We start from the raw sequence: 20569 nt of genomic DNA, 5'->3' as shown, positions 1-20569 counted from the left end.
AAGGTTTTTGCCTATCTCTCTTGATTCCCATCCCTTTGTTCCTCAGTTTCCCTGGTCACTCCTCACAGGTGGCAACAGGAAGCTGAAGGAGCAGAGGAGGGGAGAGGGCATGGCCCAGCCAGGCTACCCAGCTAAGGCAACACAGTGACTCAGAAGGCTTAGGCCCACACTCACTGGCACCCTGAAACCTCCCCAAATTAGGGATGAAGGCAGTATAGTAACCATAAAGAAGGAAGATGGGCCTATGTATGTGGGGCAGAATTACTCATAAGATACCAACCGGCAAGCCAGCTTGAGTCTGTTGACTAAATAAAGAGGAAAAGTGGGGAGACAGGTTTCAGTCCTTCCCAGCAACCCGTCCTCAGTCTCCTCCAGTTAATTAAAGAACATCATTTTTCCATATTCCCAGCAGCCTAAAGAAAGAAGCTGTAGGAATAGCTATTAGCCTAAGCCAGGCTCCCTTGGGCAGGGGCTGGGAGAGCAGGGGGAACAGGAAGGGGACAGAGGACTGAGAGGAATGACAGAAGAGATGTCAGAGTCCCTGGGACTGCCAGTGTCATGGGGATATAGACAAGGACTCAAAGACCTAAGCATTCTCTAGAGCTAAGGACTTTCCCACTTCACTCTGACTTCATGTTCTCAGACACCCTAGCCCTCTCCATAGACAGTGTAAGCCACAAATTCAGGGGGCTAGGATACACAAAAGTGGAAGGTTGTCAGTGAAATGGGGTCTGAGGGCAATCAGATGACAGAAGGGTTATAGCAAGCTTCTTAACCTGAGATCCACACACCTCCAAGGAGACTACCAATAGATTTCAGGGGGGTTGTGAACTTGAATGGGAAAAAAGTGCATCTTGATTTTCACTGTTTTGATTTCTTTATATTACTATTTTCAAAAAAAATTATGCATTTAGAAACATTGTTGTAAGAAGGGTCCATAGCCTTTTCCAGAATGCCAAAAGGGTCCATGACACTCACAAAAAGCTTAAGAGATGTCTAATCTACAGAATAAGGGAGAATTGGCCAGGGCCCCTGTGGCAAGCATGAGGAAAGCAAGGGGTCATTGTAGGCACCTAGGCTGAGATTCCTGTGATTGACTACCCTGGCCCTCCCACCACAGATCCCATAGGACACAGCACTCACAAAGAACCCTGACCTCTCCACTTTGACTTCATTCACAATGGCCCTTAATTACCATCTTACAGCCATCGTCATTCCCACCAGCTCATCCATTACTCTCAACCCTGCCGCCATAATATAAACACACACTCACACAAGACACACAGTAGACAGCCAGCTGTGTTGGAAAGATCCCTGGACCAAGAAACTTGGGTCTGAGGCTGAGATCAGTCACTTACGCATGTGTGAACTATGCCAATTCATTTCACTTTCCTCAGACTTTCTGGGTCTGTCAAACAAACACAGGGGCAGCTGCCTCAGCTACCTCACACAAGTGTCGTAAAGAGAATATGGGGGGACGTATTGAAAAGCAATAAATTAGCCCAAAATGCAACATGTTATTCACCATTATTGCCTATCCCAGCTCCTTCTAGCCACCCCCACTCTTTCTGCCTTCTATCACCCTCTGACCATCCCAGAACCGTGAATGGTTAAGAGCTGGAAGGGACCTTGGAAATCATTTAGCCCAGGGTTTTATGGATAGATTTTAGGGGGTCAGTGTACTTGTTTTTTAAAACAAGACATTTTGATAATTGTATTTCAATATGATTTGGTTCCCCTTGTATTTTATTGTTCTTTCCATGGTACCTTCTGTATTTTATTTTGTGCATTTAAAACCTGATTCAGAGGAGTCCATGGGCTTTAGCTGCCAAAGGTATCCATGACACTAAAAACAGTTATGAGCCTCAGATCTAGCCCAACTTGCTTACTTTTATAGATCAGGAATTGAAGCCCCAGTATCCAGCAGCTTGCTTACAGCCTTTGTTATTAGGTAAAGGTAGACCAGAGAATAGAGTCCAGATCACCTGGCTCCCAGAACAGGGCTCTTCCCACCAGACCTCACTGTTTTGATGATCTCAGCCCCTGTGCAGGGCTCTGTATGATGTGAGGTCTGGGAGGTGAAGAAGGGAAGCTTCCCCCATCCCATCCCCACAAGAGAGTGTTCATGAAGCAGGCAGATTGGGGACCCAAGGCACAGTCAAGAAGCCAAGGGTCTCTACCACTCAGAATCCCTGGGGATTTCTGTAGACTGGTATGGAGGGATCCATGCCTGGATCAGAAGCAAGCTAAACCCAATCTTGCATCTTAGGTCTTAGGCCATGTGCAAGGCTGGCTGGGGTTCTGGCCTTCAATTCAGTCTTGGATTTCTCCATCCCACCTACCTCAACCCTACTTGGACTGGATGTGAGAAGGGCAAAGTCATCTGCCCCTCCCTACAGTGTCACAGCTGCTCCTGACACATTTCCTGGCTACGCCTAAAGGGTCAGATGTCTGAGCAACAAATACATCACCAAGGGCCTGCCCTGGCCAGAGGTGATCTGGTGGCTGTTGCTGCTATCCTAGGGGGTGAAATTATGGCTACAGAAGGCCCCTTGGGCCTAATTAACCCAGGGCTCTATTACTTACTGTCAAGACCCCGTCCCATTAAGATTCTTTCATTTGGGGCAGCTAGGTGGCACAGTTGATAGAGGTCTGGCCTTGCAGGCAGGAGGACCTGAGTTCAAATGCGACCTCAGACATTTGACACTTACTAGCTACGTGACCATGGCCAAGTCACTTAACCCCGATTGCCTCACAAAAAATAAATAAATAAATAAAATGATTCTTTCATTCACCTGACCTTCTGGTCCCCCAGACACACAGGACCCAGCCTCCAACCTCCCAAATTCCCCTAAGGCACTATCCCATGTACACCTTGTCCTCCTACTACTCTCAAAGCCTATTCTGACTGATATACATTCTACTCTAGAGCCAGGAGAGACCATGGGCACAGGACACTGCTCAAACCTCCCTGAGGCAAGGAGAAGAAGAAGAAGACCAAAGGACCTGTCTGGGATCAGGCCCTCCCCATACACAGCCACGCAAGAGCTCCAACCCTGGGCTACTGTTCTCCCTTGCCTTGGTGGGGCAATATCTGGACCTACCAAGTGCTACTTAGAATCTACTATCTCTATCTCTTGATAACGAGCTCTTTTCACCTCTCTGGCCCTTGTATGGTCCCTGGATCACAAGAGCCAAAAGACACCCAGTCAGAAACTCTATTGAGATACACAAGTCAGGGGATGGGAGTAAGAAGACAGTGGTTTCATGGGGAGGAGCACAGAGGCCCTTCATACAACGTATCTGGACTCTGTTGCCAGCTAGGATCCCAAAGCAGAGAGAAGTAACCCTGTGCCAGACATATGGGCCCATCCTTCTCCCTCTTTAGTGCCTCTGGTCCCTTCCCTCTTAGAAGATTGGTCGTCATGGTGGAGTGGGGGAAGGGGGTCTGTGTAAGGGGGAATTCCTTGAATTAAGAGACTTGGGGAATACCCTGCAACCCCAGCCAAAGGATGGAAAAGAGAGGAGGATCAGACTATCACTCCTCTAAACCATCCTATTTTCTCATTCTCTCACATCATCCAGTTTCCCCAGTACCACTATTCTTTTCCCTGGGACCATCATTGGGCTCCCTGCTCTCTTATCCCACCTTGGCCCCATGCGTCCCTAATGATCTGCCTCAGTGCCCATCTGTGTAGGGGAAGGGAGAGGTGTGGGTCACCTACCTCCTGGGCCACGAGGCTGGAGATGCGCACAGCACGCCGCACCCGGGCATTCCTGGGCCTGGGCAGTAGAGCCCCGGCCTCTGCCCCTGCCCCACTCAACTTCCTGGCTGTGGACATGGTGGGCTCTATATCCCCCCTGAGCCCACCGTCCAAAGGCCTGGGCTTGCTCCCCTATGGCACCTCAGGAACCCCTGGGTCAGGTGGGGCGAGGGGCAGCCAGGGATGGGCACCAGGGGCTGGCAGGCTGGCTCCAAGAGCTGACCCTGGCATGCATCCAGGGGGTTAAGGGGGATCTGGGCTTTGTCCCCCCACAGCTGGCTCACCCTGGCAGCAGGCACAGGCAACAGTGGTCAGCCCCGCTCATGCCATCCGGTGCCCGCCGAGCCCCAGCCCCCCAGTGCCGGCTCAGCTGCCAGGGCTCTGCACTCCACCCGCTGCCTGCCCAACAGCAGCAGATGGAGCCTCTGCTCCAGCTCCTCCTCCCCTCCCTCAGTCTCTCCCCCTTCCCCCCTGCTATGTTGGGCTCCCCCTCACACCCGCCCCCTCCTGCCCCCATGTGCCCTGACAGCCACCCCCTCCCTCTCCCCCCCCAAGGCCCCAGCTCTCCGGCTGAGCTGCTTCTGCTGCAGATGCTCCTGCAGCCCTCTCCCCTCCCCCCAGCTGCCTGCCCGGCCTGTCACCGCAGATTAATGGTCTCCCCTACACCCCCTCCTCCCCAGTCCGGCCTGAGCACGGAGCAGAAGACAGAGACACCCACAGTGACACCCACAGATGGACACACACATTCGCACACACCAGTGCATGCATCCCACAGACATATAGGCACCCATAAAAATAATAATGTACGCAGATACACACATATAAGGGAGTGCAGAATTTGGGAAAAGAAGGTTAGGACTTGAGGCGGAAAAAGAAGTGGAGGAGGGGGTGGAAATAGCCAGGTGAGACTGAAGAAGGAGGAGGAGGAAGGCCGTGCTGAGGAAAGAGCCACGGGGGGAGGAAGGGGGCTGTCCCTGGCTGAGACCCAAAGGCCCGGTCAGGAGGAGGACCCAGAGTGGGACTCTGGCAAAGCAATGGAGAAGAGAGCTGCTCCAGCCTCAGATGCCCTCTATGCCCAGGAGGGAACCAAGAGCTAGAAAGAATGGGGTACAGCTCTGGGGAACCCACAGACAAAAGGAGGGGACCCGAAGCTGCCCAGGACTTCTCACCTAATCCCAGCCTAGGGAGGATTGGCACCCAGACATTCCTGCTCCTGGTCCTGCTCTCAACTTATCCCAACCCCCCTCTCCCCTCTGCTGAAATGGTCCATCTGACCTAGATGTGAAGGAGTTATGGGCAGGGGAATGGTTGGGGTATGTGGGGAAAACAGGGCGGGAGAGAGACTGTAGCAATATAGAAAGTGGGTGACAGACAGATGGGCAGGAAGTCAGAGACTACAGAGCCTGAACCCAACCAGGAAATCAGTACTAGCACTGCCCAGGGGGTATGAAGGAACCCTGCTTTAAGCCCTTCCTGTTGATGTTTTAGGGGATCCCTGCCCCTCTCATTTCTCCTCAATCCATTCCACAGGCTTCTGGCTCCCTCTTCTCCATTCCCACAAGTATGGGGCACAAAAGAGGCAGTCTACCCCATTTCGTGACCTCAGGGCATTCCCCCTACCAACAGCCCCTCCCTTAGCCTAGAAGAGTCAGGCAGTTCCCCACCTTGATTATAGCAGGCTTCCCTAGGCTGAGATCTCTAGGTGTCTGCTTCCTCACAGCCCTCCACTCCCACTCCCCAAGATAGGGCTGGATCCTGATTTCCTCTGGCCCCACATCTCTCCAGCCTGCTTGGCCTTACCCAGGATTCTGCTTTTCCCTCCCTAAGACTCCCGAGGCTGATTCCTCTCCTAGTCCCATCTCTCTCTTCAGGCCACAAGGTCTTCCATCTCGTCTTCCTGTATCACTTCACCCCTCCACCAAGACCCTAGATATGGAACGTTCCCTGGCCTCCCTCACATTCTCTCTAATCTAGTGGATTTTCTCATTATTCCCCTAAAGCTGTTTCCTTTCCCAGCTCTGACTGACCTTTTGCCCCAGACCATCCCTGCCAATGCACCTAATGTAGCAGTCTCAGGCAACAAATTCCAACCCCCTGCCTTCTTTCCTCTGAGACATTCTCCCAGAAGAGAACTCCACTCACTACTCCTCAACATGATTTCTCTAGAAAGGCATGACTCAACTCTTTAGCCAAAAGTCTATCTTTCTCCTCTCAACCAGACCTCTCAGTGGGCACACATCTTTCCCACACATCTCAGTGGCAAGCCCAGACCCCTTCAGCAAAGAAAAGAGAAGAGAATGAGCCGTTACCTGGGTGACTTTTTCAGTGACATTATGGGTCCTTTCCTTGATCTTTGGGGCAATGATCTCGCGGTCACTAGCAGGTGAGGCCAGGAAAGGATCACCCTTCAAGTCCACGAAGTTCAGGGTGATCTGAGGAATCTTGCTGATGGTGCGGTAACGGACGAGGTCCGAGTCTGAGGTGGAGTTCAGGAGACTGCTGCGTAGGGGGTGCATGGCCCCTGGGTTGGGCAGGGGAAGGAAGAGAGTGGTCAAGGGGTCAGGCAGCAAGGGCATGGGAGACAGCTGGGTCAGGAATATGGGGAAACAGCTGAGTTGGAAACACGGAGGGATAGATGAGTCCAGATTACAGAGGGATGACTGGGTCAGCAATATGGCGGGACAGTTAGATGGTCAAACACAGGAGGGCAACAGCTGACTTGGAATACCAGTGGACAGGTGGATAAGAGTGAAAACAGAAGAGGTAGGTCAGGAACGTGAGTAGGATAGGTGGATCTAAGAGAATGAGGGCAAGGGTTCAGAGTAAGGGACCCAAAAGAAGGGCCACTCAATGAGTTGCTGGACCTGGAGAACGCTACAACTGCTGCACCCCTCGGATTCAAGTTCTAGAGATCCAGATGTCAGGAAAGGTCTTTTGAGTTGGAGAATGTAATGGGATGGACATTTAATGGGATGGACACTTAATGGGATTAAATAAGTGGCTAATGGGATTTCCCATCTCACTGGCATGGAAGGCAAATCTGTGGGGACTGAGGAAACAGGACAGCAGGAATGGAAAGAGTGAGGGGGAGGATGGGCAACAGATGGAGAAGGGGTTGGGACAAAGGGAGGCAGGAACCCCATCTGTGGCCACAGACACTCAGAGCTCCCAGACTTCCTGCTGCTCTCTACTCCTGAGCAGCAGTGAGCCTCAGATCATCCTTTTCATTATCCTAGCCCCTCTCCTGATGGGAGCTGTTCCTCTTTGCCTGTTTCCCCAGCCTATGGATGGATTCCCCACCCCAGCCTTTGGTACCCCGGCCAGCCCCCTCACCAGTGCTGGCGTGGCGGGGGGGTGGGGGCATCGTGCCTGCCCTCATGGCCTCAATGTCATCGGCAGAAGATGCTCGTCGGACGCTAGCACAGCTCTCACGAGAGCGGGTCCGGGCCAGACTGCAACTGGAGCCCGAGGCATCAGGGTTGAGGTTCCGGGTCCGAGGTGAGGAGTGGGTAAGAGGTACGCTACTAGGGGAGCCATGCCCCACCAAAGCACGGCGCTCCTCAGCCAGGCCAGGAGGCCCTGACACATGGTTATCTAGTGAAGATGTCACCTCATCTAGGGCTAGAGACTCGCTGCTAGGAGGGGCTGGAGTCAGGTCCACATCCACCACCACTGCCCCTGGAGCCCTGGGACCACCAGGCCGGAGGGATGGTTCCCGAGCCGTCAGGGCTAGAAGTGCTGGAAGCTTCAGTCGAAAGGTCCGGCCACGGCCTGTGGAAGGCAAAACAGGCAGATGGTCAGAATCACAGTACCCATAGGACCCCCAGGAGTCCTGCCCCCGCCTCTAGAAGCCCTTCTTCACACCCAGCCCCAGCCAGGCAGAGAGTGTCCCAGCTGCTGCCTCAGGCCACTCATGGAACCACAGAATTTAGAGTTAGAAGGCACCTAAAGGATAATCTAATTCGACCCGGAAAGAGGAAGAATAATCCCAGCACAATAAATAGAAAGTCAATAGAGCAGAGCGGACAGCGCTATACTTGAAGCAAGGAAGTCCTGGCCCAGTCCCTGACCCAGACAGGTCACGTAATCTGTCAAAGAATATGAACTCACATAACTCCCTAGTATTCATCTACTAAGTCACAGATCAGTTATGATCCGCCTTAATAGAAAGATTTCACATGATGGCTGTTCCCTAAGCCAATGAAATCCCAAATCCTTTGAGTATTTGTATGATCTCCTAAAAATAAACAATTAATTCCCCAAACACTTGTGCATTAGGCAGCTTGTTTGATCATCACACACCCTCTGTGAGATACACAGGGTTGAGGATATTATCCCCATTTATGGTCCCCATTTCCCAGATGTGAAAGCCGAGCTTCAAAGTAGTCAAATGACTCGCTTACAGTCATATAGCCAGTCAGTGGCAGAGCAGGGTCTAGAACCCAAGTCTCCTGACTCCTAGTTTGATGCCCTTAGGAGTCTTTAAGGAAAAGCATATCCCAGGAGGGCCCCCTCTAAGGAAAACAGAGACACCAACCTAAGTAAAGGTAGCTCACTAGCTGGCCCATCACGGGTCAGCAAAGGGATCTCCCACAAGGCTTCCTCACCCTGATTCCACCAAGTTCAGTGACAAGTCCATCTGACAACTGCCCCAGCACCAGAGGATCTAAAGCTGAAAAGGGCTGAGGAGATCACCTCATCAAACTCCTTTCATTTTATATATGAGGAAACCAAGGCCCAGAAGAGCTTAGTGACTTGCCCAAGGCCACACAAGCAGAAAATGGCACAGTTAAGATTTCAACCCAGTCCTCTGACTCCCCACCCAGTGCCCTTTCCAAGGAAACCTGCCTGAACCCAATGGCACCTATTGTGATTCCTTGTCACCTTCTACACCAAATCTACAGGAAACACTGACCTGCTCCCCAGCACCTTCTCCTTGCCGCTGTGATCCTCAGGGTGGGAAATGCTGAAGGCAATTCCATGGGGGTGAGCAGGGCACTGTGGAGACCCAGCACATCCCAGGGAGGTGGGCGAAGAAGATGAACACCTACCTGGGGCCAGCCAGCTGGTGGGAGGGCCACGGTGGTTGGTGTCATGGGCCAGGGACCCTGCCAGCTCTGTCTCCATCACCACTTCGAAGTTGAGGATGAACATGATGACAGCCCCATCCTCGTTCTTCACAGGAACTACGTCCACCAGGCACAGGAAGCAGCTGCCTAAGAGGCAGACCCAGGGCATTGTGAAGGGCAGGAGTGAGTAACCCCTCCCCTGAATGGCAGCCACTAGCACCCTATGCTTTGGAGGCAGGTAACAAGGCGAGCAAGAGGAATGCCTAAAGCTAGAAGGGTCCCAGCCAGTGTCCGCCCTTTTCTGTCTCTCTGCCTCCATCCGTCCATCGCTCTTCTCAGTTCATCTGTCTTGCTGCCCATCTCTCTCCTGTCCAGGCTGTCTCTTGGCCTCTATTTGTCTTTTTTCTCATTCCTTCCTCACTTTGTCTCTGTTTCTGTATCTTTGTTTATATGTCTCTTTATGTCGTGAGCTCCTTGAAGACAGGGTCTTTTGCCTCTTTTTCTATCCCCAGCACTTAGCACAGGGCCTGGCACACAGTCCGTGCTTAATACATGTTTATTGATTGACCTCTCACTATACTTCACTCAGGCTCAGGCTCAATAGCTCTGTTCAGTCACCGAAGCCCCTACAACAGGTAAACTAAAGATGGTAAAGGAGAAAATTATTCACTCCCTCACATTTACCAACCATACCTAGCGCTTTCTCCACACTCCATGCCCCCAAAATGGCTTATTTCATTATCCTGACTTTATGTTAATCTGGCTTGTCAGGAACAATCACATTCCCACACTTGGTGTCTCCCACCGGTCCTCCCTTACAGTACCTAGTAAAGCATCACGAACCCTGGAGGTCAATATTAATTGATAACTCGCTGAAGGGTATTGTGGGATAGTACATAGAGAGATGGCTTCACAGTCCCACCTCTGACACGAAGTGACACTGGGCAAGTCATTAACCCTCTCAGAGCTTCAGGCAATGCTCTAAAACCCTTAAGTTGCAGAACTGCTGATGATCCGCATGGGTGGAGGAAATATCCTCTCCCAAGTATTCCCAACAAAATCATGGTCAGTGTTGATGATATCAATCAGCTCAGTATTGATGATAGCAAAAGTGATGACGATAACTGCAATTATGATGATAATGGTAGTCACACTGGTAGTGACGATTGGGAGTGGTGTTGATGGTGACAGTGTTACAGACTGTAGGAGTAGTGATGGCTATGGACATTGCACCCCACTACATACACAGACCCTTCTCCCATATTCAGATCCCCTTTAACTTCCTGCTCTCATCTCCCACCCTCCTGCAGCCCACTCCCTTACTTCAGTGCCTGGCTCCAAACTCGCAAAGACTGAGGTAAGAATCCTTTGAAATCACATGGCAAGGGCTGATTATCCTAAGCAGGTCACTGTTCAGGGACTACAAGAGGCCTTGGTGTAACCAGGCCCGTGAGCTAAGCAGCACTGTCTGCTTATCTCCCTGCCACAGGACCCTCGGGGCTAATGGGAGAAGAATTCACTTCAGGATCAGTGTAAAGGGACCAGATAGAAATGGGCAGTGTTTCCTCCACCCCACTCCTTTGAAGTTAGGGGGAGGAAATGAAGGGGATAAAAACACTAATCAGATTGGGGCTTCTGACAGCTGTGGGTTAATCCTATGGAATGAGATCCACTGAAGCCAAGTTGGGGAGTGGAGAGTAAAGAAAAGATGCTAGGGATAAGGAGGATGGGCCAAAGGAGTAGAGTGGCTGGCTGTGGGTAGCATCCCCCCCCAAAAAAAAAACCTCCCACTCACCCTGTATCCCTGGCCTTCAGGGCCACCCCAGGAGTAACAGATCAGGATGGCTCTTCCTTCTATCTGCTTCTGTCTCTCCTGTCCCAAATCCTCTGGTTTCTTAGCCCCCACCGTACCTAAAGCACAGCTGTAGAGTTGGGAGGCTCTGGGGGCTGGGCCAGGAGATTGCCTGGAACTCCAACAGTCTGCCTGGAGTTTATGCCCAAATATGGCTGTGGCCAGCCGCAGCTGGAGTGGGGACTGGCCCTGGCCAGTGGCCCAACAGAATGCCCAGAGACCCAGGGGACCTCCAACCCACAGGTTCTAGAGACCCTTGAAATCACAGATACTGATTGCCCTAGCTACCTGGTTTCAGAGATTCCTCAAGCCTGGAACTGAGAACCCTTTGACAGGTTATCTAGAAAAATCCCATCTACCCACCCTAATTGTAGGGGTCCAGATCCTGTGAAGCCCACACGGCCCAGGCAGTGCAATATGAGAATCCTGAGCCTAGAAATTAGAAACTCCCAGATGTCCCTAGCCCAAGGCCCCGGCACTCTCAGCTCTCCCCAACCTCATGCCAGTAGGGATCCCAAATATGAGCCACCAGCACTCAGCAGCCTTGCTCCTTTCTCACCCCTACATCCCAGGGCCCCCTGGTCCTAGTGGTTTGACTGAATTATTTGAAGGAAAATATTTCCTGAATGTGTCCAAAGTCCCGGTTATTCCAAAAATGTAAGCTGGAGCAGTGCCTGATGGCTGAGGGAGATAGAGCTTAGGAGGAAGAAGAATCGGCAGCTCTCAAGGGGGAAGGGAGGGAAAGAAAGAGTGTCCTTATCTTTTTTTCCTCTTCTTTCTGCCCAGCTTCTCCAAGATGCCCCCAAGCCACCAGACCCCCATGATGGGTCAGTTAAGACTTACCTGGGGCCGTGCCAATGCCTACAGTCAGCTCCCTCCCATCTGTGAGCCAGACAAGAGAGGCCGTTCTGCAAACGAGGTCTCTGAGTTGAAGCTAGGGCAGGTGGGAGGGGGAAGGGTGTGCCTAGGGCCCCTGGGGACTGAAGTGGGGGCAGCAGCAGGGATGCCTGCCAGACAAAAAAGGCAGGACATGGGGACAGCCAAGATCTGGGCACCGCAGGGAACTTCCAACTATACCCAGCAGCAAGGCCTGGGAGCACTGAGGGAGGTGGAAACCAGGGAAGCTAGATGCATTACCTAAAAGTCAGTAGAAGCTATAGGCTCAATGAGTGTCATTGGGGGTGGATGCAGTGCCTGCCAGTCAATGGGCTCAGTGTCTCAAGAAGCAATGGGCTAAGGACTCAATAGAGATTTAGGAATCAGTGAGCATGATGTGCTCAGTGTTAAAGACTCAGCGAGGGATGTGGGCTGAAGATCCAGTGGCTGGGTGGAAGGGGTGGGGGTGGCAGTGATAACGTAAAGGTCTGGGAGGCCATTAAGGGTGATGGACTTAGTATCCCGGGATCAGTGGAGGTGATGGTTTCATTGGGAGTCAGTGTGATTGATAGGTTCAGTCTCTGGGGCTCAGTGACAGACTTGAGGGTCCAGGGATCAATAAGGGTAAGAGGCTGATAGTCTTTGGAGTCAGTGGAAGGGATGTATTTATTATATGGGGTCAGTGAGGGTAATAGATTCAGTGTCAAGAGGTCAGTGAGGATTAATAGCTAAAGGTGTAACTAGGTCACATAGTAGATACAGTGCCGGACCTGGAGTCAGGAGACCCAAGTTCAAATCCTGACTCAGACACTTACTAGCTGTGAGTCACTTAATCTCTCTCAGCCTCAGTTTCCTCATCTGTCAAATGGGAATAATAATACCATTTACTTTACAGGGTTATTGTGAGAATCCAATGAAATGATATCTGTAAAGCACCCTGAAAACTTTAAAGCGTTATACAAATATTGGACATTATCATAGACTTGGAGGATAAGGGGGTGACAGGCTCAGGGTCTTTGGGCCATTGAAGGTGGATCCAGTATTTTCATGCCATTTGGGGGAGAGGAACTAAGGGTTCCCTAGTCAGCGGAGGTGATGGGCTAGGGGTCCCAGTGTCAGTAGGAGTAATGAGACTTTGCAAAGTCTAGTGGTAAGCATGGGTGATGTCCATAAGTGCCACAAAGTCCTTGATTAAGACATCATCAGAAGTGGGAAGCTGAGGGCTGGTGTCATGGTCAGCGGAAGTGTCTGAGGGTCAATAGGGGTAATGAACTCAGTGACAAGAATTCAATGAGGATTATGGCCTGAAGATCCAGGGGAAAGCGCGAGTGTTAGAGTGGGTGAAGGTGAGGGATTCAGTGCCTGTGGTTCAGTGGGGGTAATGGCCAGTTGGTAAGAACAGAATCTCAAAACTGGAAAGGATCATAAAGATGATATAATCCATTCTGTGTCTGACCAGGAATAGTAGCCCCAAAGGTTTGAAGATTCCAGTGATGAGGAACACAGTACCTCAATCATCCCATTATACTTTGGGGCAGCTCTAATTGTTCAAAAAAAATTTTTTTTGCTTTCATTAATCCTAAATCTATCACCCTCCAATTTCCAGTCAGTATAGGTAACTGCTGACATGGAAACTCCCTCTACCAATGCAGGTCAGCAACCTGTCTATAATTTAGGGGCTCAGAGTTGTTTGAGAGCTAACCCTAATTCCAACTTGCCATGGTCATACAATGTTGTGTTGGAGGCAGAACGTGAGCCCTACATTTCCTGACTGGCTCTCTATCCAACTAGGCTGCCTCTCTCTCCCATTATACCAAAATAGAATACATGGAAAATTGAGAAAGGAGCAAACACTAACAATTAGGAGGATCCAGGGAGGCTTCCTAGAGGAGGTGGCACCCAAGCTGAGCCTTGAAAGAAGTAAAGAAGTCTAAGAAGTGAAGATGAGAGGGAAGCACATTCCAGATATGAAAAATAGTAAACTCACACTAGTGATGAAAATAATGATTTGTACTGGTTTTAAATATGATTTCAAGGTACTTGGAGCTATGCTAAGAAAGTGGTAAAAAAAAAAACCCATGTCCTTTAACCTAGAAAGGCCACGGATAAGCACAGACCCCCCCAAAGGAGGACAACAACAAAAAGAAAGTTTCCATAAACACCAAAATATTTATATCAGCACTTTTTGTAGTAGCAAAGAGCAAAGTAGACATTCATCAATTGAGGAACTAGCTAAACAAATTATGGTCCAACAAATACAATGGAATATTATTGTACTGTAAGAAATTATAAGAATGAAAAATAGAGAAAAGCATGAGAAGAGTTCTATGAACCCACACAAAGTGAAGCAAGCAGGAAAACAATGCCTACAGCAATGTAAATTAAAAGAACAACAAAACAACACAAAACTGACTGCTACAGAATTATAATGACCAAGCTTTGCCCCAAAGAACATAAATGAGAACATACCTCCTTCCTTTCTCAGCAGAGGTGGACAACTTTGGGTATGGAACGCTGCGTACAATATTGGACTGGGCTGATGTGCTGGTTAGTTTGGGTGAGCTTTTTTTAATTCTTTATTACAAGGGATGGATCTCTGAGAGGGGTGGAATATATTGGAAACAAAGATGATGTGAAAAATAGAGCAATAAAAATCTGAATTAGATATGTGTGTGAATGTGTATGTGGTTGAGTTGCAAGGTATAGCAATGCCCCAAGCCCCAGCTCCCACATCCCACCTCTCCTGGGCCTTCATTCCTACTCCTTTTCTTCCTCACATCCCCTAGCCCCATATGGCTCCAATCAGCCTGGCTCCCCTGGGAAGTGGAGGAAACAGAGTTGAGTATGGGATCACAGTAAATGGAGGGAGCATCAGGCCCTGGCAAGGCCTGGGCTGGCACACTGCCACCTGGGTTGGAACCTCCCCAGAACTCAGAGCTGTAGTACCACTGAGAACCACTTCATGGCAGCCTCAGTCCAACAATCTTGAGATCTTCTCAGGAGAACAGAGGGGTGAGGAATGGACACTAGACAAGGACCAGGACTAGACATCAGGAAGAGACAGGGATAAATATAGGGTCAGGGACCATGTGCTCCCTGCTACCCAGGGCCTGAGGAAAACTGGCTCAGGGGGCATTGTGGTGGCCAGCTGAGCACAGACCAAGATCTCCCTGTGGGACCCAATACCATCTGGTTCCTGGAATGCCCCAGAGCAGGGGACCTTAGGCATTCTTACCCATCTCTTCTCTGGCACAGGGTAGGCAGGTGGTAACAAAGTGAAAAATAAGAGACTTGGTGTCCAAAGGCCTGGGCTCAGCAGCTCTACCATACTACCTAGCTGACCCACTTTTCAGGAAGGGCCATGACAGCCCCTCACATCCAGAAAATTTTTCTTCCAAAAGCCAAAGGGACAGACAGGGTTTAAACATAAGAAAACCCAATATGCCCTGGACAGAAAGTACAAAGGGGCACAGCTCCAGAAACAGACCTCCTCCCCCTCCTCACCCCCCTCACCATACACAACCCAGCTAGGAACCCTCTGGCTATGGTTTCTTGGTTACAGATTCACAGCCTCAACAAATTTGGTCACTCAACCCAACTGCCCTTATGTCTATCCCTTCCCCTACCATCCCCTATAGCTGAAGGCACCATCCTTTCCCAGAAGGCAGGCTCCAGAATTGGAGACAGAGAGTTGAAAAAGGAGAAGCAAAGGAAAGGAGTAGGGATGGTAACAAAGGTTAGGATTAACAGGAACTCACAAGAATAATTCACTTACATAGCACTCAACAGTTTACAAAGGGCTGTCCTCACACCAAGCCTACGGAGTGGATAATGCACTGCCCTCTCGACACTGAGACCATTAACCTCCATGACCCACCAAACCCATTACTCTCACTGATGCCCACTTTTACAAATAAGGAAATTGAGACCCAGAGAAGAGATCGGCCCAAGACCAAAGACACAGTAGCAAGTTCAAATCCCAGATCTACTAGATCCTAGACAAGTCACCTCACATCTACAGGCCTCAGTTTCCTCATCTGCAAAAAAGGGGGTTGGACAAGATGATCCCTAAGAGCCCTTTCCAGCTCTGAATCTGTAATGCTGTTTGCTCTGAACTTCAGGCTCCTAACTTCTAGTCCAAGGCTCTTTCTTCAAACCACCCAAGAGGTAGGGAAGAAGACTGGGATAGACATAGAGATGGGGGCAACAATGAGGATTAAATGTAGGGAAGGGGATGGAGAGATCACTCGCCCTCTGGTAGAGGGCAGCAAGGTAGACAGGTGCCTCTGGCATGACTTGAAGTGGGTTATTTTTGATTTGGGGGGGAAGTAGGGGGAGGCCAAGTATGCTTCTGTGACATTCCCTTTTCTAAATGCACATATTTTAATGCCAGACAATCCCAGTCTCCATAGCACACAGGTATTTATTTTGTGATCTTAAATCTCACGTGTCACAGTAAAGGCTTAGAGCGTCTGGTGGACAGTAATACATAGAAGATGTTGCCTTAGGCACACAAATCCCTAACCGTGGCTCTAAGAGTATGGGTTAGGCAAAAATGGGAAAGGAAAAATAGGATAAGAACAGAAGCAGGTAAGGGGAGAGAGAGAGAGGTGAGGAGAGGGGACAAGGAGGAAGGGAGCAAGAAAGAGAAGAGAGATGGTTAAAGAGAAGTGGGGAGACACGGGAGAAATCAGTAAGAGCCGGCAAACACAATCCAGTTGCAGAAAGTGGCTGAGCTGCAGGCTCCCAAACACTATGTGTTAATTCATCAGCACATAATCTGTCATTTTCATTTAATGCCAACACACATACACACACACACACACATACACACACACACAGAGCCATCCACCCTGCAGCTGCTCATTTCCCCAAACCCTGACTCCCTTTCAGCACCTTGGGGCCCTGCTCCAACAGTTGGGCCTCGCCCAGCCGGGGACAACTCTTAGGGAAGCAAGCCATGCTCTGCTGTACTGTATCTGTATTAAATGACCTTTCAGAGCTGGGGGAGGGCAGGGTCAATAATGATTCTAGGGTTTGCAAGGGCAGATGGCAAGGGTGACCTTGAGAAGGGAAGTAAATAGAGGAGGTGGGAGAAGCAAGACAGCAATTTGGGTCTTAAATGTTTGCTGAACTGAATTTCCCCCAGGGGAAGCAGCGTGGTATGATGGGAAGAGCACTGAGCTTGGAGTCAGAAGACCTGAGTTCAAGTCCCAGCTCTGACACTGCCTTGCTTTGTGACCTTGGCCAAGTTATTTACCTCTCTCTCCAGGCTGCAGTTTCCTCCTCTGTGAGAGTCAGGGGAGAGAAATCATCCCTGCCTTAGCTACCCCACAGGTTCATTGTGAAGATTTAACAACATAAAGGCCAGGAAAACACTTGGGAAAACATCAGCTCCTATATAAATAGAAGAAGGTATTACCCCAGGGAAGGTCACTGTTCTTGACCCTTGCCCCACTCCAGTCCCTCCTAGGTAGGAGGTATGTTCCTGGGGACAAGCCTACAGTCAGGCTGAGACTGGAGAGCAGGGGCTCAACCCCAATCCCTGTCCGCCCCCAGCAAGAGATGCTGTCTCCGGCTCAGGGCTGGCTGTGTAGTGTCAGGTTATATTTAGCTTGGTGGCGGCGACAGGAAGAGGCAGCAGAAACAGTAGCTCCTGGTCTGGGGCCATAGTGTTGCTGACATCCCACTTACAGCAGAGGCAAGAGTGGAGAAGGAGGTGAGAGATGGGGGAAGGTCAAAGAAGCTCTGGGCCCCCAAGGTCAGCAGTGAATAGATGGACAGCAAGAATAAGAAAAGTTCTAGGATGTGGGCTACTAGAGAATCCCAGGGGTTAGCAGGGACCAGAGAGGCCCAAGGCATTGTGAGTACTTGAAGGCAAGGGTCAGAGGGAAAACAACAGCCTTACATGGGTCAAGAGCTCATATTCCACTGCCCAGTAAGGTCAGAGACTTAGAGGGATGTAGAGAGGACAGAAATCGAGATAGACAAGGATGAGCCAACAGAGACTTAGCAATCCAAAGGCCATGAGCATCCCACTCCTCAATTTCCATACATCTTTTAAATTTATGATACACCTGTGAGCTTGCCATCACCCTAGCTCATGAAGAACCCTTGTCTTACTATAGACTAATCTCTCTATACAACCTTAAGCCCCCAAACACATTTTCTGTGTTTCCATTTTTCACACCACTCTAGCATAGACTTTCATCACTTCACACCTGGATCACAATAATGATTGCCAACTGGTCTCCCCGACTCCCTTCCCTTCCCCCCAGCAGTCCTTTCTGCATACTGCTGCCAAAGCAATCTTCCTAAAACTGCTGTGTCCTCACACCACCACCCCTTGCTCAAAAACTACAACAGTTCCCTTTCCTACCACACCGAATACAAATTCCTCGAGGCTCTTGATTATTCAATGGGAAAAAAAAATGCATAGTGATTTAGAGTCGGGAGACCTGGGTTTGAATCTTAGCTCCAAAGGTTTCTGGGCTTGGAATCGGGAAGATATTAGTTCAAACCATGCCTCAGACACTTACTAGGTGTGCGGACCTTGGGCAGGTCATTCAACCTTGGTCAGCCTCATCGGTAAAATAAGAGGGTAGGACTTGATGGGCCCCCCAATTTCTTCTAGGTCTTTTTTAAAGAGGCAGCTACATAACACAGAAAAAAGCACTGGACTTGGCACCAAGAAGACCTGAGATCAAATACTGCCTCAGACACTTATTAGCTATGTGATCCTGGACAAGTCATCTAATTTCTCTGTGCCTCAGTTTCCTCATCTGTAAAATAAGAAAATTGAACTGGATGACCTGTCCCTTCCAGCTCTAAGTGTATGATCCTAGGATCTCAGATAAAATCTATTAGCTGGGTGACCATGCACAAGTCATGCAACCTCTCTGAGCCTCAGTTTCTTCAAGTGTAAAATGAGAATAAAAAATACACTACTTATGTCATAGGATTGTTATGAGAAAAGAAATGCATCAAGATTAAAACTCTTGTATAAGCACGCATAAACAAAAAAGTATTACCTATTAAACCTTACTTTCTGCTTCTCCCCAGGGCCCACCCTCTGCTCCAGTCAAGCCAGTTTCCTCACTCTCCACCAAATTCAATATGGTCATTTCCACCTCTGGGCCTTCAATCCTATTTTTCCTCCCTTCTGCTCTATTCAAATACTTTTCAACCTTCAAAGTCCAGCTTATATCCCCTCTTCTGCTTGAAACTTCCCCTAACCGCCCCAGTTCATATCGATCTCTCTTTTCTACCTATTGTATTTCCCATCTGGACCACACAACTTGTCACTAGTAGAATATGAAATGCTTAGCAGACAATCTTTATTTACTTGCTAACTGACTGAGTGATCAGCATAGCCCCTGAACTCTAGTCCTCAGTCTGTACAATAACACATTCCTGCAACTGAATCTCAAGGATTAAATATCACTATTTTTTTTAATTCAGAGAAGATATCTGTTTAAAAAAAAAAAGCTTTTAGCCACTTGATTCAAGAAGACAGCCTGAGCCCCCAGTAGAATACACAAGTCAGCCTGGCCATAAACTCAATGACTTGGAACAATTCTCCCCGATCTTCATTTACCCCTTTGGTTTGTTGTTATTGTTACAGTCATTTCAGTTGTTCCACCTCTTTGTGACCCCATTTGGGGTTTTCTAGGAAAAGATACTGGAGTGGTTTGCCATTTCCTTTTCCAGCTCATTTTACAGATGAGGAAACTGAGGTAAATAGGGTTAAGTGAGTTGCCCAGGGTCATACAGCAAGTAAATGCTTGAGGCCAGATTTGAAATCACATCCTCCTGTGCCAGGTCCAGCAATCTATCCGCTGTACTCTATCTACTATGCCATCTCACTGTCCCCTCATACTTAAAAATCCTCATTTGATCCAACCATCCCCGCTAGCTACCATACTACACATCTCTTTCCTTCATGGCTAAACCCTCTGAGAAAAGCAGCCCACAATCAGTGACCCCACTTCTCCCTTTGCTTTCCTCTAAACCCCCTGCAATCTGGCTTCTGACCTCATTCAGCTTCTCCGAAATTACCAGGGATCTGTTAATTGCCAAATCCAATCGCCTTTTCTCAGTCCCTAGCCTCATCGACCTTTGCAGATCCTCTGCAGCATCTGACCTTGTCTCCTTGTGGATTCTTCTCTCTCCTCTCTAGGTTTTTGTGACACTGTTCTCTTATGATTCTTTTCATATTTGCCCAACTGTTCAGTCTCAGTCTCCTTTGCTGGATCTTTATCTCCATCATTCCCACAGATATTAGCTGTCTCTCCAAGGCTCTGGCCTGCTCCCCCCCACCCCCATTCCCTTTCTGCTCAATACTATCTCACTTGGTGATCTCATCAGCTCCCATGGGTTCCATTATCATCTCTATGCAGATGATTCCCAGATCCTTATATTCAGCCTCTGCCTCTCCGTTGAGCCTCTTGGATAGCTGAAACTAAATGCCCCATAGGCATCCCAAATTCAATTTTGCCAAAACAGAGCTCATTATCTTTCCCCACAAAATTCTCCAGGTTACCATCCTCCCAAGCATCTAGGCTCACAACGTCGGTGTCATTCTTCACTCCTCACTCTCACTCTCCTCAAGCATTGTTGAATCTCATTTCTACCCACATCTCTCACATTCCTCCCCTCACTTACACAGCCACAACCCTAATTCAGGTCCTCATCACCTCTTGTCTCTACTACTGCAGGGGTCTTCTAACTGGTCTCCCTCCCTCAGGTCTTTGTCCATTCCCATAGTATACTTCTCAACTGCTAAGGTGATTTTTCTAAAATGCTGATCTGACCATGTCACCCCTCCTCCACCCCTCCACTAAATTCTAACCACTACCTATTATCTCCAGGATCAAATATAAAGTTTTCTATTTGGCATCTAAAGCTCTCCATAATTAGCCCCCTTCCTATGTTTCCAGGCTTCTCACACCTTACCTCCCTCCATACCCTACTTGAGTTCCTTGAACCAAACAAGCCATTTCCCATCT

The 20569-nt window shown here is 49.3% G+C and overlaps 1 protein-coding gene across 5 annotated transcripts in view; it reads right to left on the bottom strand.

Annotated features, from left to right (window-relative positions):
- The window catches only part of KCNH2 (potassium voltage-gated channel subfamily H member 2), a 55553-nt gene that overhangs the window by 18746 nt on the left and 16238 nt on the right, over positions 1 to 20569 (bottom strand). For 3 of the 5 annotated variants that reach the window (XR_013485985.1, XM_020977912.2, XM_020977917.2), the window contains exons 3-5: positions 8816 to 8980; positions 7098 to 7535; positions 6074 to 6285 (exon numbers count right to left, since the gene is read on the bottom strand). Coding sequence is in view for 4 of the 5 variants with exons in the window: in XM_020977912.2 (XP_020833571.1) it covers positions 6074 to 6285; positions 7098 to 7535; positions 8816 to 8980 (815 nt within the window). In the remaining variant the exon portion in view is untranslated. Of the gene's footprint in view, positions 1 to 3725; positions 4158 to 6073; positions 6286 to 7097; positions 7536 to 8815; positions 8981 to 10628; positions 10738 to 20569 lie in introns of those variants that run through there. The other 2 variants (XM_020977915.2, XM_020977918.2) reach the window with 2 other exon arrangements.

This window comes from Phascolarctos cinereus, unplaced genomic scaffold (genome assembly GCF_003287225.1).
Source record: "Phascolarctos cinereus isolate Bilbo 61053 unplaced genomic scaffold, phaCin_HiC Scaffold_1;HRSCAF=81, whole genome shotgun sequence".
NCBI classification, from domain to species: domain Eukaryota; kingdom Metazoa; phylum Chordata; class Mammalia; order Diprotodontia; family Phascolarctidae; genus Phascolarctos; species Phascolarctos cinereus.
Note: the sequence above shows the minus strand (reverse complement) of the source record. Positions and strands in the feature narration are given on the sequence as shown.